The sequence below is a fragment of the Hirundo rustica genome, chromosome 7 (assembly GCF_015227805.2).
Source record: "Hirundo rustica isolate bHirRus1 chromosome 7, bHirRus1.pri.v3, whole genome shotgun sequence".
In the NCBI taxonomy this organism is placed as follows: domain Eukaryota; kingdom Metazoa; phylum Chordata; class Aves; order Passeriformes; family Hirundinidae; genus Hirundo; species Hirundo rustica.
Window position 1 is genome coordinate 23,188,492 of NC_053456.1, and position 14,033 is coordinate 23,202,524.

The 14,033-nt window shown below is 38.9% G+C and overlaps 1 protein-coding gene across 14 annotated transcripts in view; it reads right to left on the reverse strand.

The window, feature by feature from the left end:
* Nucleotides 1-910: 910 nt before the first annotated feature.
* Nucleotides 911-14,033, reverse strand: part of ZNF385B (zinc finger protein 385B) — a 155,623-nt gene continuing 142,500 nt past the window's right edge. For all 14 annotated transcript variants that reach the window (XM_040070376.2, XM_040070377.2, XM_040070375.2 and 11 more), the window contains 4 exons: nt 6,436-6,672; nt 5,191-5,369; nt 3,991-4,092; nt 911-2,370 (listed from right to left, as the gene is read on the reverse strand). In XM_040070376.2, coding sequence (XP_039926310.1) covers nt 2,152-2,370; nt 3,991-4,092; nt 5,191-5,369; nt 6,436-6,672 — 737 coding nt within the window. In that variant the 3' untranslated portion in view covers nt 911-2,151. The remainder of the gene's footprint in view (nt 2,371-3,990; nt 4,093-5,190; nt 5,370-6,435; nt 6,673-14,033) is intronic.

The window sequence follows — 14,033 nt, forward strand, 5'->3', positions numbered from 1 at the left end:
CAAGATCGTGCAAAGGTAACTGCTCTCCCAGAGGATGCTAAAAGCCTGGATTTCCCATACCCACCCCTTTGGTAGGTGATTCTCCAGCCAATCAACCTCTCACAACACAGCTCCACTGAACAGTAGTAACTGGGGAGAATTACACCTGTAGAAAATGGTCTCTAATAATATTGCTACTACGAGGTATACCTTGGTCTGTAAAATCGCTGCTATAAAGTTCCTGAATTTTTTTTTTTTTTTCCCCACAGCCTCTGTGGATTTGTAATGGCCCTGTTGGCTTTGTATTAACCCTAACAGCCTTACAGTTGAGTCTTTTTACTCTTGTACTCCATACTTTCCACTTTTTATTAGCAAAGAACAGGCTTTTAAAGCATAGACTAAGCTTTTCAGCAGTAAAAAAAAGATAATTTCAAGGCTTCCCCACACACCTCCTTTCAAAAGATTGCTGCTGAGTCAAGCAACTGCATACTTTGCCCATAGTTTAGAGCAAGTCCTGGCTCCCAAGTGACCTGCTTCCAGTATCAAATCTCCCTGGGCTGGTTTTAAAATTAATCCTTAATCTCCATTAGCGATGGCACCACCATGTTGTAGCATTTTGGTGCTACAGTAAAACACCCACATAATCACACACCTGTCTCTGCTGCGTCTTCCTCCGAAACCCTGATGTAGCGAATGTTTACAGTCTTGCTGCAAAAAAGTCCCAGTAAAGGCTGTTGCAGGCTACACTGAGGAAAAGACATTAAAACACAAGGGAAAGAAACACAGGTTCTGTAATTACACTTTATTGCAACTCCAATGCTTTGTCTGCTCCTGGAAGACTCCTTTAGCTAAATTTGTTTCAGGCTTTTGGGGTTTTTTCCTGTGCCAATAAAAACACAATAAGCATGTATAATTTTCTTATTATTTTATTGAAAAGGTACATTTAAAAAAATACACAGACATCTTACTATTATGGATTGCTGATAAAGATGCTCTAAAAGTTAATTCTCTCTTTTTTTTTTTTTTTTTTCCCCCTTTCTTCCACCTGTAGTCCCCATTATCACATAATGACTCCAGTCTGAGCACTGCATATTGATTCACCTTTATAAAAGGGTTGGGGAGGTAAGAAGATAGGTGGGACATTACTGCAATATATTCAGTAAACAGAGAATATGGTCAATTATAAATATTTTATGTTCTGTACATTATTGCATTAGGGAGCCACAATGTTATGCAGCATCATTACAAAGGAAACTAGTTAGAAATTAGGAAAACAGGATATTTACGTACAAACACATGGATCCATTGTCTTCTTGAACAACACATGTGAGCTGTGGCAATGTGCAATTGAAAAGCTTTTTTTTTTCTCTTTAAACATTGCTTAGCAACACCAGTGAAAAAACAACAAAAATAAGTTAAATGAAAGTAGCAAACAAGCAGTAATCTTAAATCTATGTTATATGGCTTTCTATTTTTGATTTCTCTAAATAAAGTATGACACAAAAGAAATAATTAAAAGCTTCAGCATTGCATTGCTTTCAAACATTTGCACAGAAACTAAAAATATTAAAATCAGACATGGTACATCTGTAGTACTACACAAGATACACCAGTACTGAGGTCTAGGACAGCACACAATCCTTGTCAACAAGAGCACACAAAAAGAATGGATGCAATTCTTTTTTGAGATGTTATCTGCAATCAAGCATTTGGTTCATCTGCCTTTTCCTTTTTTCCACATTAGATTATACCCCATTGCTTTTCAGAGTAGTATTTACATAGGTGTGAGTGAGGAAGACCCTAATTTTCAAGTCTGTCAGGAAAATATTTTATGTTCCTTGATTCCATGGTGCATCATACAAACGGAAAAAAAAAAACCCAAAAAAACCCAAAAAACCAATGAATGCATGAGTCTTTAATGGTATAAATTTCATGAGAAATTTAATTTTTAAGCAAATCACACTATTTTGATTTAAAAAATGGAGACAGAGAGAAGACAGTTGTCTAGACTCCAAAACGCAGTGCTATCAATGATGGATTTTATGATGTGGTTGGATGAGGAGTCACATTGGATGCCATTGCAAGAGAGAAACATTTTAAAATTTCAACCCCTTTCCTGCTTTCCTTTACCCTTTGTACTGGCCATAGTTGTCTCTTCTTCACATCAATAAGTTAGTATGGTGCAAAGAGTATGGAGGCAGGCGTTGCCCGGATGGGCCCGTGGGCTGGCCTGAGGAGAGCTGGCGGAATTGCTGGTGCCTGGAACAGGGATGCCGAGGGCCGGGGAGGGAGGGACAGAGCTGATGATACAGCTGCAGCTGCAGCAAGAGGAGATGAAAGGAAAGCAGGTGCCAGCGGCTTAATCATGTCCTTCTGGAATGCAAGTTTTGCCTGGAATAAAACACACACACAAAAGCAATGTAAATACAGTTCGCCCACTTTTGCATGAGGGAAAAAGTGAACCCTGGCACAGGGAACACTGTGGCTTCTCACAGAAGCCTCTTACCGGCTGCTTAGAAATGTTACCTGCACTGTTCTCTTACTCCCAGGGCAATTAAACCAACCAAATCCTATATTTAAAGACAAGTAAATCTCTTGAGTCTAAAGACCATCCCACTGATGTTTAGAAGGAAGCATAATTTGCAAGTGAGTAACTTTATATAAATTATAACTGTGCATGAAATATTAAAAATACCCCCATGGTTAAGACTTCAATATAAAAAAGTCAAATTTTCCACTTGCAAAAATGCTTTGTAGAAAAGTAGAGTGGAAAAGATGGGAAGCTGGTAATAGGCCAGTCAGCTTTCCTCCTTCCAATGCAGACCTACTCTTCTCAAAGTAGAAATATTATTTAAGATTGATACCAAAAAGAATTTTTTCAGGACTTTATATATGACTCAGTTTATGATCTACAAGCATTGCTGGTGCTTGTGGTGAAACAGCTAATCAGAAATATATACACTCATATCTATATCTCTCACTGAAAATGGTTTGCACTACAATCATCCAATCGTGGATGCAAAAGTATTCATGTTCTTCCGTTATAATTGGTGGTCTCTCCTTATGCAATAGATGATAAAATGATGTATCATACAAGTGAAGATTAGCATGGGAAGAACCTGTTGAGTGAGGAGACAGAGGAAGCCTGCAGCCTTTTCATTTGCCTCTATACAATTACAAAGATATATCAACATTTTAGCATTTCCAGGTTTGTCACGTGCTTTCTCCTGCACACACATTTGCATCTCTCTTTTCAACCTGTAAACTGTTTTTGTGCCACAGGTGGCAAGGACTTTCCTCTAATGAATAAAATACTGGCTGTGTCATGAGCAAATAAGCGTACAAACTGTGCTGTGCTAAAGCCAGCCTGAGCTCTGGCTGCAGATGATCTGTAGAACCAGCTTGAGGGGTTCCTGGAAGTGCAGGTGGGTGTGGCAGGGTTTGGCTAGTGGCACAGAGACAGGAGAGGTGTTTGATAGCCAGTGACAGACACGGCCTGAACATACAGGAAGCTAATTCTCCTAAACACCTGATGGCTCTTTTGTACCAACCAATACATCCACACAACATTCTGGTTTGCTGTACACAGAGAATGAGCACTAGTATTTTTATATCTTAACATCCTATGTCCTTTTCCCTGACTGCATGCATCAGAACTTAGGGTTATCTCAGATGGACAAAAGGACCGAGTATACCCATTGCTGCCTTCAAAGTGAAGAGCCTTTGCCCAGCAGAGCTGAGACCTTTCCATGCAGCACATGGTTCATTCCACATTCCACTGATTATTCACTTCTTTCTAGCAGTAAATAATACTTGCAGTGCTGTCTGCATGCCTTGGACTGGGCAGACAGAATACATAACTATCTTCAAATCTGATTCCTGTGCAAACTCATCCTGCAGGGGAAGAGAGGCTGCAGAAACATCAAGCCTGTCATGTTCCTGTCTCTCTGCAGTGGGAGTCCCCAGGGTCACAAATTCACACAGACAGTGATGAGAAATTAGAATACTTACTGCTAAAATACTTGGGTTGCGCTGCAGTTTGTTGTAAGGACTATATTTAGGTTTCATAGGCTTTCCTGCAACTCTGTCCTTATGCCTTCGGCTGGAAATGTGCTGAAATAAATATCCTCACATTTAATTAGCTCTTTAAACATTTCTCTGTTTAGAGTTTGAAATTTATTTATCAACAGGATATGCCTAAGCCCCTGTTTATAACATAAAGTAGGTTCTTTAGAGAGAGCAAAGATGAGTTTTGCTAAATTAAACATAACAATTTGGAGCATATCAAAAAGAAAATCAGAAACTAATCAAATGCAGTATATTTTGTGATTTAAGAGAGGCTTTGCAAATTATTGATATTTTAGTTTGTATTTCCTTTTTCCACTTGAGGAGCTTTAAACTAGACAGAGCTGTAATCACTAGGTCATAGCGATATTCAGAAGCAAGAGGTAAATTTCCATCTTGTTGATACTGTTCAATTGTGTAAATAATTCAGTATTAGCTGAAGGAAGAACCAGTACTCAGGAATATGTCTACATATGCAATTTAAAATTATCTTAGAGCTAACTGAAAAACAGGGAATGAGAGAAGGCATTTACACAGCACAGGACCATCCAGTCAGAGGTTCCCATTTGGGTATCAGAATCACTGCATTTGTATGTGCACAGCTCTGAATCCAGGGCTAATTGGCTCAGACAGAGAACAGCTCCATGGGCACACAACAGCCATACTGTTAATGATAATGTTGTTCCACATAATTCAGACATATCTGCAGTATTACCCAACTGGTGATTGTCCCAAATCAATAGATTGGTTTTCCTTCTCACATGGCATTAAACATTATTCCAACAGACTGAGAACAGCATCAAAAGACAAATTCAGGGAAACTCAACCCAGAATTTCTTATAGTTAGGAGAACAAGGTTCACATCTCTATCTTGAACCACAGAAAACTTTTAAATGAGATCTGCTATGTCATTCATTGATATTGTCACCTCTGCTTCTGCAACTATCAATCTCATTTTTCCCAACTGAAATAATTAGGTGAACTTGACCTATGATGAAATATTTGGAAATAATTGTGGGAATAAAGATAAGAAATACTAAGTTCATTTAGTATTCACCAGCACATCTTCACATAGCCCTACACTGCACCTAAAACATGGCAATGCAACTTCAACCAGCAAAGAGCTCCAAGGCACATGCAAGTTACCTGCTTAAGCTGAATTTCTGAATTAACATGGACATCACAGATTTCACAATGAAACGTCTTGTTCTGCAGTCCTGAGCCTTTACTGCCATTCTGCACCTTCATTCGGGATCCAGGCCTAGGGTAAGACTTGATGGGACCAGCACCATTCCGAGCTTCAACCATGGTCTTGTGCTTGGACCCTATTGGGCAAGGAGATGCAGGTGAGTTCATGATCAGCAGCACAAAACATTCCCTCAGCCTTGGGACTTTGTGGTATTTATCTTCAAGACAGAATGGATTAAGTCACCACAGACTGGGACTAATGATCACTCTTGTTTTGGCCAGTGTAGTTTCTGTGTCCTTGATCTAAAGGCAAGCCAGATAGCTTTGTGCAAATCAGGGAACAGAGGCTTGCTGGACCTCTCTGTTCAGCGGCAGTGTGTGGCTGGATGGCCAGAGCGTTTGCTGCTTATCCTTTTGCCAAATTCCATAGAGCCAATCAATAGCAGAAAAGGGTATTAGCCAAGACTGGGACAGGAACCACAGCAATCCCTCAAAACCTGCCTAGGAACAGTAATACTTCAATAAATATCCTTTGATTCGGAAGAAACAGCTGCTTTGCCCATTTCAAGAATGGATTACAGCTGTAAAACCAGCTTCAATGGCTTGTTAACAAGCTTTATATCACTAGCACACCATAGACAGACAGAGCACACTAGGGATTGCTGCTTGTGGCCTAAAAAAAGATGCATATCTAATCTTCAATAATCAGAACATTCTAGGACACCTAAGCCAGAAGATTCTAGGAAACCTAATGAGCCCACCCTAAAATTATAAAAACTTTCAACCAACAAATAAATTACTGTCAGTTTTACCAGCAAAATAGCAGACAAAAAGGATAATAAGACAAAATATGAAAGAGAGAGAAGACTGTCATTTTAGAAACCTTAAGTGTTATAGGAACCACTATGATCATACTATGATCCTCAGTGTGAAGGTATGAAGGGATCTGATTAGTTAACGTGAAGTGTAGGGATTTTGTTAACTAAAAATTTATAGAGTACATGAAGGACAGTTTAAAAAAAAATTTAGAGAGTGCTTTAATAGAATATCAAAAACCACACAGGAAACTGCCATTAACAGGACCGGTTTTGTAACTTGCTATTGCTAAGTTTTAACTAAAAAATGCTTCAGTGAAGTGTGACTACCACCTTGTTACACTGAATTTTAAAAATGTTAACACACTTGTACCATATGGATACTCACCTGTATTGTGGGCTTCTAGTTGTGAAAGGGAATTCACAGCAACTTTGCATAATGAACAGTAAAGTAGCTTTTTGGCTTTTTCCTCTTCTGACTCAGTAACTGTGTTAGCAGCTCCATTCATGTTCTTGGAGGATGAGGCAGGTGCTGCAGGTGCCACTCCAGGTTTGGGAAGAAAAGGATCCACTTCTGCACTGGACTCCTGACTTGCACTGTTGGGTTTTTCTTTCCCTTTATCTTCTAAAAGAAACAAAATACATATGTTGTCGTTTTATGGCACACACACAAAAAGCATATAGTAAGCCCTGTGGGTTTAGTAAACATAACACAACAGGAGGTAATTCATCTCATTTTATAAAAGACAGCAGCATCCTTGACATCTTGTTAAAAGTCCTGCCAGGAAATGTGTGTAATTTGACAAAAAGGGTGATTTTCCTGTTTTTAAAGTTACCAGTGAATACCAATGAGTTCATCAAATTCATGCCAGCTGTTGTTGCTGTTGTGCTGCAGGCATAGCCAGTTGAAAGGAGTCCAAGCAATCCCAAAGGAAGCCAGGGTTAAGGACTGGACAGCGCTCAGAAACAAGCAAGGCTTTGCCTTGGGGATTAAAATATATTTCTCAAAAGCAATACATTTGCCTTTGGAAGGGCTCAAGTTTCTCAGAGTCACTGGGAGGACACTGAAAGGCTCCAGTGCCATCTTGACATACATCCCTCATTTCAGTTCCAGAAGTTATGGTACTGTACATGAACATGGTTGCTAATATTTTTAGGTTTTTCCGTTAATGATTCCCCACATATTTGTAGATCAGATGGCTTCTGTGTGCATTCAGTGCATTCCTTTATCTCTTCACAAGCATGAGTCAATCATCTGTGTTCCTATGAGACAGGTAGGGAGGTATTACTTCATTTTGCAGATGGTGATCACAAAGCAAGAGCTAAAATGTCCCAGTTGTGCCTACAGAGGAACTTTGTGTCAGAGCCACTATTCAAATGCTCCCCGCTTACATGCCCCTCAAGGGCTCATTCCGTTTGAAGCCGTTCAACTGCGGGTCCTGTGACCACAAGCCATATTAGCTGCCAGCAGTAAAACAAGCTCCATCCATAACAAACAGGGATGGGAGGGGGACAGTGCAGTGGTGCTGGTATGAACAACCCCAACAAAATGGACATGAGAAATGGCTGAATAAGAGTCACTCTGCACAACTGGAATCAAATTTCATCATCTTAGCAAGTACATCTACATAACAGCAACCTCCCCATTGGAAATCCATGGCTTAGCTTGAATTAGGGTTGAAATTACTTGAAAAACTTTTGAGCATTTGTTTTTTGACATGGAACTTTTGCACTTTATGTTTACAGCTACCATACTCTGTTCTTAACATTCCTTCATGTATCAGGCCAAGACTGTGCTACCAAAAACTCTGAAAACTCAACACCCAACACTGGTTGTTCACTCAAACACTTGAAAGTGTTCATGAACTATGAACAGCCATCCTGAAATGAAACCCCACAGTTGTTGGCATATTTCCCAGAAGTGCATTGCAGTACATCAATTTTAGATTGTTATAAACTAGGAGAAAGAAAGTTCTAATAAAAGAACTATTTTTTTTTTTAATAATGATTAAAAAACTTTGAAATTACACAATATGAACTGCATTAAACATTGAAAATAGTCAAATACGAAGACTACTATTATGACCAAATTAATGTTAAAACCAGATTCTGAAGGTATTCTGATTGACAAAGTGTGACAAAAGAAACTGATGTTAAATTGTTTTTCATAGGCTATTCAATTTTAAAGTCTCCCTAACAATAAGTCACATCTGCAAAAAAAAAAAAAAAGAATACTTTATATGACTTATGAGTCTTCATAAAATATAGTTTCAATAAATAACATTTGCTAACATTCTAAATTAAAGAATTTTCAATATGGAAAATTCTCAGAGGCGCTAATCTACAAATGAAACACACTGAACAGCTGTCATATGAGAATTTACATTACTGACAAACAGAATTGTTGTTGCTGCTGTTTTCGTTCTATGCAATATTTTGCCAAACTGCAAAAGGCATAACACCAGGATATATGTGAACCAAAATGGAATAAAGGAAAGTTCCATAGTATTTTGCATTTCAGGCCTTAAAGGAAAAATACACCTACAGAACTGCAAGCTCTATGTTAACATATACCAACTACACTTCTTTTTTCTTTTTTCTTTTTTCTTTGGGGTTTTTTATGTTGTTCCCCACGTATTTTTTTTTAATGTAAGCATAAAAATTTGGTGCTTTTGAAACACCTCCTGGAGATAAAAATCATCATCCCAGAGTAACAAGCACAGTGCTTACCCTCCTGCCCATAGCCTCTGCCTGTACTGATCTCACTGACCACAACAAGAGGGAGCAGACTTTATTTTTTTTGCCATCAAGTATCTGTGGAGTAGGATCCCAAGACATGGGCCACCAATTACCATCACAGAGTGGTGGTTTTCCAGCACTGAATTTAACAGATGATTAAAAAAATTACAGATTTCATTTCCCATTTCTCCTCACTTAGCTAGCCAACAGCTGATGTAGTATGTTTTTTATAATATTCCCCAGATTTACCCAGTGTTTTCACCATTCACATTCCAACAATTCTGGAGTATGCAACACGTAACGCACTAACAAGAAAACTTCTACAAGACTAGAGAGAAGTTACCAGCATGCAGCTGGGCTCAATTCTGCCAGTATCACTGCTTTTGGAAAGCACCTCAGTTCACATAATAATTCCATCATTTGGAAAGCTTCCTGACACAAATCAGCTCTTCATCGATGCGGATGTAAAAGGAGAGACATACGCCCCTCTATGAATTAATGTTTCCTTCCACCATTCTAAATGTTTAATGCAGAACATCTTCAAAGATCATAATTGTAAGGTTATTATACAGTTTAACTCCCACAGAAAGTACACGGAGCTAAGTGCATATTTGTCACTGCAGTGGGGCCAGAACTGCGTTTTCCTGGCTTCTAAAATCAGAAAATTGCACTTCTCCAAATGGGCTTTTGATAACCACTTATTGTTTCAATCCACAGAATTCAAAATACCATTACTTACAGTTTTATGTTTGAGACAGAAATGCCAACTATTCAACAGCGCAAAGCACAGGAAATGCAAATTGCATGTATATACAAAGCACAAAGACAATTACTCTTTTATTTGTACTTACAGCACAGAGCTAACAATATCTGCACGCAGAAATCAAAAAATGTAGCTGTTAATGGCTGCATGCATACCCATACTTCCAAACTATCATCACCTTATAAAATACATATGAATTGTGAGATGCAGCTGTAGGATTACAGTCCTCTTGCTATTTCTGAAGGTACTGAGAGTAGGCTCAGATTTGCTCTGATCTCTACCTGGGTCAAGACCAATAGAGCCAGTCAGAGCCCAAACGAGTGCAGGGGTGAGTCCATCCTGCCCAGACCATGCACTCACCAGCTTCTGCTCCACAGCTTAGCAGAGCACAGCTGGAAGCATGAGACCAGGGCAGTACCAGCCTACTCCCAGAGGGCAGTAGCTGTGATTCAACCTGCATCAGGGTCAGGCTGAAATGCTGACATCAAAACTCATGTGCAAGAAGTTAATTTAAAATCTAATCTCTTCTGGTTTTCTATATCTATGCGACTTTTCCATGCAGAATAGCCACATTTCATCTGTCTGAAATTCCTGTCTTTAATTCCAGAAAAGTAAATTGATGATTCAGGTTCTTACTGAAGCCTAAATTTATTTTGAAGTAGAGCCCAGGGAAAATAACTAAAGCAAGCTAATTAAGTATTGCTTTGGGCTTGGTAATATCAATGCTTTTCTCACCCATTACATTGTTTTAATTCTGCTTTGAAGTTGTTTTCACATATTTCTGCTTGTTTGACTCATTCTTGTGTCGGTGCCTTGTTAAAATTCAGGACTTATTTATCGGATCAGTACTGCCTCATTTTGAGTATCAAAGTTAGGGCACTGCAGGGTTAACACTTCATAGGTTCAAATCTACAGGTTCTACTGCTTCACGTCTACAGCTGAAGTGACTCATGCCACTCTTACTACCATTGCTGTGGTGTAGACAATAGGTCTTACCCAGTAATGGCTTTTTTTTTTTTTTTTTTGAGTCAGAGGGATGCTTTGGTGCACATTAGAAAGAAGTTCTATTTGGACTTCATGATGAAATCATACATGCTATTTTCAACAACAAAAAAAGTAATTTAATATTCAGATCCTTAATTCAGAATTTACATTTTTGATAACAATAAAAACAATGTGAAGTTAAAATTAATGTATAGATCTGGAAATCTGATAACGTTTTTCAGTATCAAAAATGTTCATTGCTACTTACACCCCTCAACATGCCTGTCTGCCCAGTTTTTATCACTGATGATACAGAAAACATCTTTCCAGTAAAGTTCTGTTCCACAACAGCTTGTTCAAATAGCAGTTAGAATTAAAATATCCAAGGTGCAGATAATATGTGATACACTTTAAAGAACCCCTTCCAATACATATGCTAAAGGCTTTCAGATATGAAGTTCTGCTATGATCTGAATAACCCTTACAAAACTGTCATGTAAATTTTCTGCTGTATGTAATAAATAAATTTGCTCTTGCTGTGACAGTAACAGGACAAGGCTTAAATTACTGAAAAGACATATTTTGTGTGTGTCTGCATGTGATAAAAAGTATAGCTTTGCACTTGCCTGCTTCTCTTCTCCACCAGAAACTGGGGCTATTGAGCGCAACCTGCGCTGAAGACTGAGCACACAGAGAGGGAAGAGCTGCCCAGAAGAACAGCTGCCCAGCGCTGACTGTGATGGAGTTGGCTCCCCACCGGGAAGAGACTGTGCCGTGCTTACACCCACCCACTGCCCAGCTTCAGCTTCACACCTTCCCTTGTGCCAGGCCCTTCACTGCATCCCCCAGCTCCAGGCACTGAACAGCAGCTGCACACCAAGTACTCCCAGCAAAAGGGCAGCACAGACCCTGCAAAGTGGCCGCCGCTGCTCGACAGCCCTGCACTGATTGTGTGAGATTCACTCATTTGGCATCCTGGGTATAGAAATCTGGTTTTGTATTTCTTTTACCTGCTCGCACAGTAGTGCACATTGCCAAGTTAGAAGAGGGCAAAATGGAAAAGTTATTTTGGCAGTAAAATGTTTATTATTCTCCATTGTAAATGTAAGAAAATAGTAAAAACTTATGCTTCTTTTCTTGAAAAACATGAAGGAAAGAGTCACACAATATCCAGTGCAATTTCCAGCCTAAACCAGTCACATTTTTTTGCTGTGTATCTCAGCCACTGCATGGTTTCAGGGCCATACCACTGGTGAGCACAATTGATGCACAGTTAGGGACAAAGCCTTTGGTTCAATTAGCCTTGTTTATGGTGGTGCCTTACAATACCACATCACTGCTGAAAGAACCTTTTAAAAAAAAGACTGCTTGCTGATCCTGAACATTTTCAACTGATTTCTAACTGTGTCGCTTCCTGTGGTAACTAAAATCAAAAGTGATTTCTGAAAGTAAATGTTAGTGTTTTACTTTTGGGGTACTGAAATTGTGGTGTCAATATTGGCTTGTGATAGCCTTGAGTTCACATAAGTTGTGCTCAAGGGAGCTGCTATTAGTTTGAAGTTTTGAGTTTGGAGACTAAGAGAGTTTGAGGGAAAGCAAACATATCTCCCATACTGGTAAAGCTGTACTGAGTGAAACAGATTATCATGTTCTCCCTGTAATTTCAACACATCCATATATGCTTGTGAATATTGGGCTGCATTAAACAAGCTTTGAAGCATGCAGTGATTACTGAATGGGAAAAGGATATTGATGAGATTGTCAGAGTATTAAGCATCCTTTCCCCAAACAACTATGTAGAAAAGGTAAAATCAGTTGCATTAATTACACCAGTAGACAATCCAAGAAATTTTGCTGAAAAGCTTATCAGTGAAGATAAATTAGCATCCATAAACGCAAAGTAAAAATTTGTGTGTTGAAAAATAGAATTCTCAGTTTAAATTTGACATGCTTGGCACATGCAAAATAAATCTAAAAAGTGACAAATTTACATTTTTTCCCTACGTTGCCTAGCGGGCATACAAAATATGCCCACTAGTGATGCTGAAGATAGGTGAGTTACTTGAATAGCTACTCAACAGTCACCAGTTGAGCTCTCTGTTCTAAGTTTTCTGCACACAGAAGAAATTGTCCCCAGACCAAATGATTGGTTTAAGAGCAGAGATGACCACTTCAGACAGGTTTGAAACCACAACCAGTCACTGACACAGGCACCATTGTGGCAGTCAAACTTCTCACGAGTGTTTTTCTGTTTTTCAGTCCAGCACAGCAAGAGAGAAATTTTTAAAGGTGAGAATAAAAGAAGCAAGTTTTGCAGCTGATTGCAGGGAACTCTTCAAGTGGGTCCAGGCAAAGCAGAAGGCTGTATTGGAAGCTGGTTTCAATGGCTGTGCGTGGGAGGTGCAAGACAGCATTTAGAAGTGTTTTACCAAAGCCATACAAAAGTATGGAGAAACTTTGAAATTGAAGGACAGAAATCTGGGGAGAGAAAAATCAGTACCACAGAAATATTGTAACAAAATTCATAGCATTTAAAACAAAAACCATTAAAGTAGAGAGATCACAGTCAAAGACATAACAAGCCTCACTGAGTGTAATTAAGGGAGATGTTAAGATACTACAAAGAAATAAAATCAAGATGGGGAAAACTTATTTAGTCACACTTGTAGGACTGCCTAACCAAACCTTAGGATCTACTCTGGAACACAGGGCTGGGGATAGAACAAGAACACCCACAAATAATTATCCTGGAAACAAGAGCTGCTGTACATCTCCTTGGCCTGAAATAAAATTTGAAGGGAGGAGATCATCAGTACTGAATTACCAGGATGAAAAGAAGGGTCTCTTTCAGTGTATTGGCAGAAAAGTTACTGAATAGAGAGCCAGACAATAGCTCCAGCAAGAAAAGCAAGTTTCAAAACACTGCTCTTCGTAGAAAGCATTTTCTTCTAGTTCACAGCACTATAGAGCAATAAAGCGTGCACACACACAATTGTTCTTCTTATGATGGAAGAGATGAACACTTTGAGTAATATATGCAATAAAGACAACAGTAGGACAGCAATTAAGTTACTAGTGGTCACGTTTACAGATTTGTCCTACATCTCAGCACCACTCACAAAGCCTCCCAACAAAACAAACAACAAAGAGCATCAGATTATTTCTTCACACTCATTAAGATGGAGTTAGCAAACTTGGATAAGGTATTTCAAAATATTTTTTGTTTTATCTGCACATTTGCTGAATAATGAGACTCTAAAGGCTGCCAGACAAAATACCTTTCTCACCATTTGTGCAGTCTGCTGAGAAATGAGGCTGAAAAACCCGTAGGGCTCTGTTCTAGAAAAATTCCACTGCAAACCTACATGCAAATCAGACAGCACAGTGTGTCTATTAACCCTTTGGTTACTTTTACTTTTTGTAAAATGTTTTTTTCTTGTACTTCTCATCTTTATGTAAAAGAGCTATGTTTTATATAATGAAATAAATCCATTTGACAC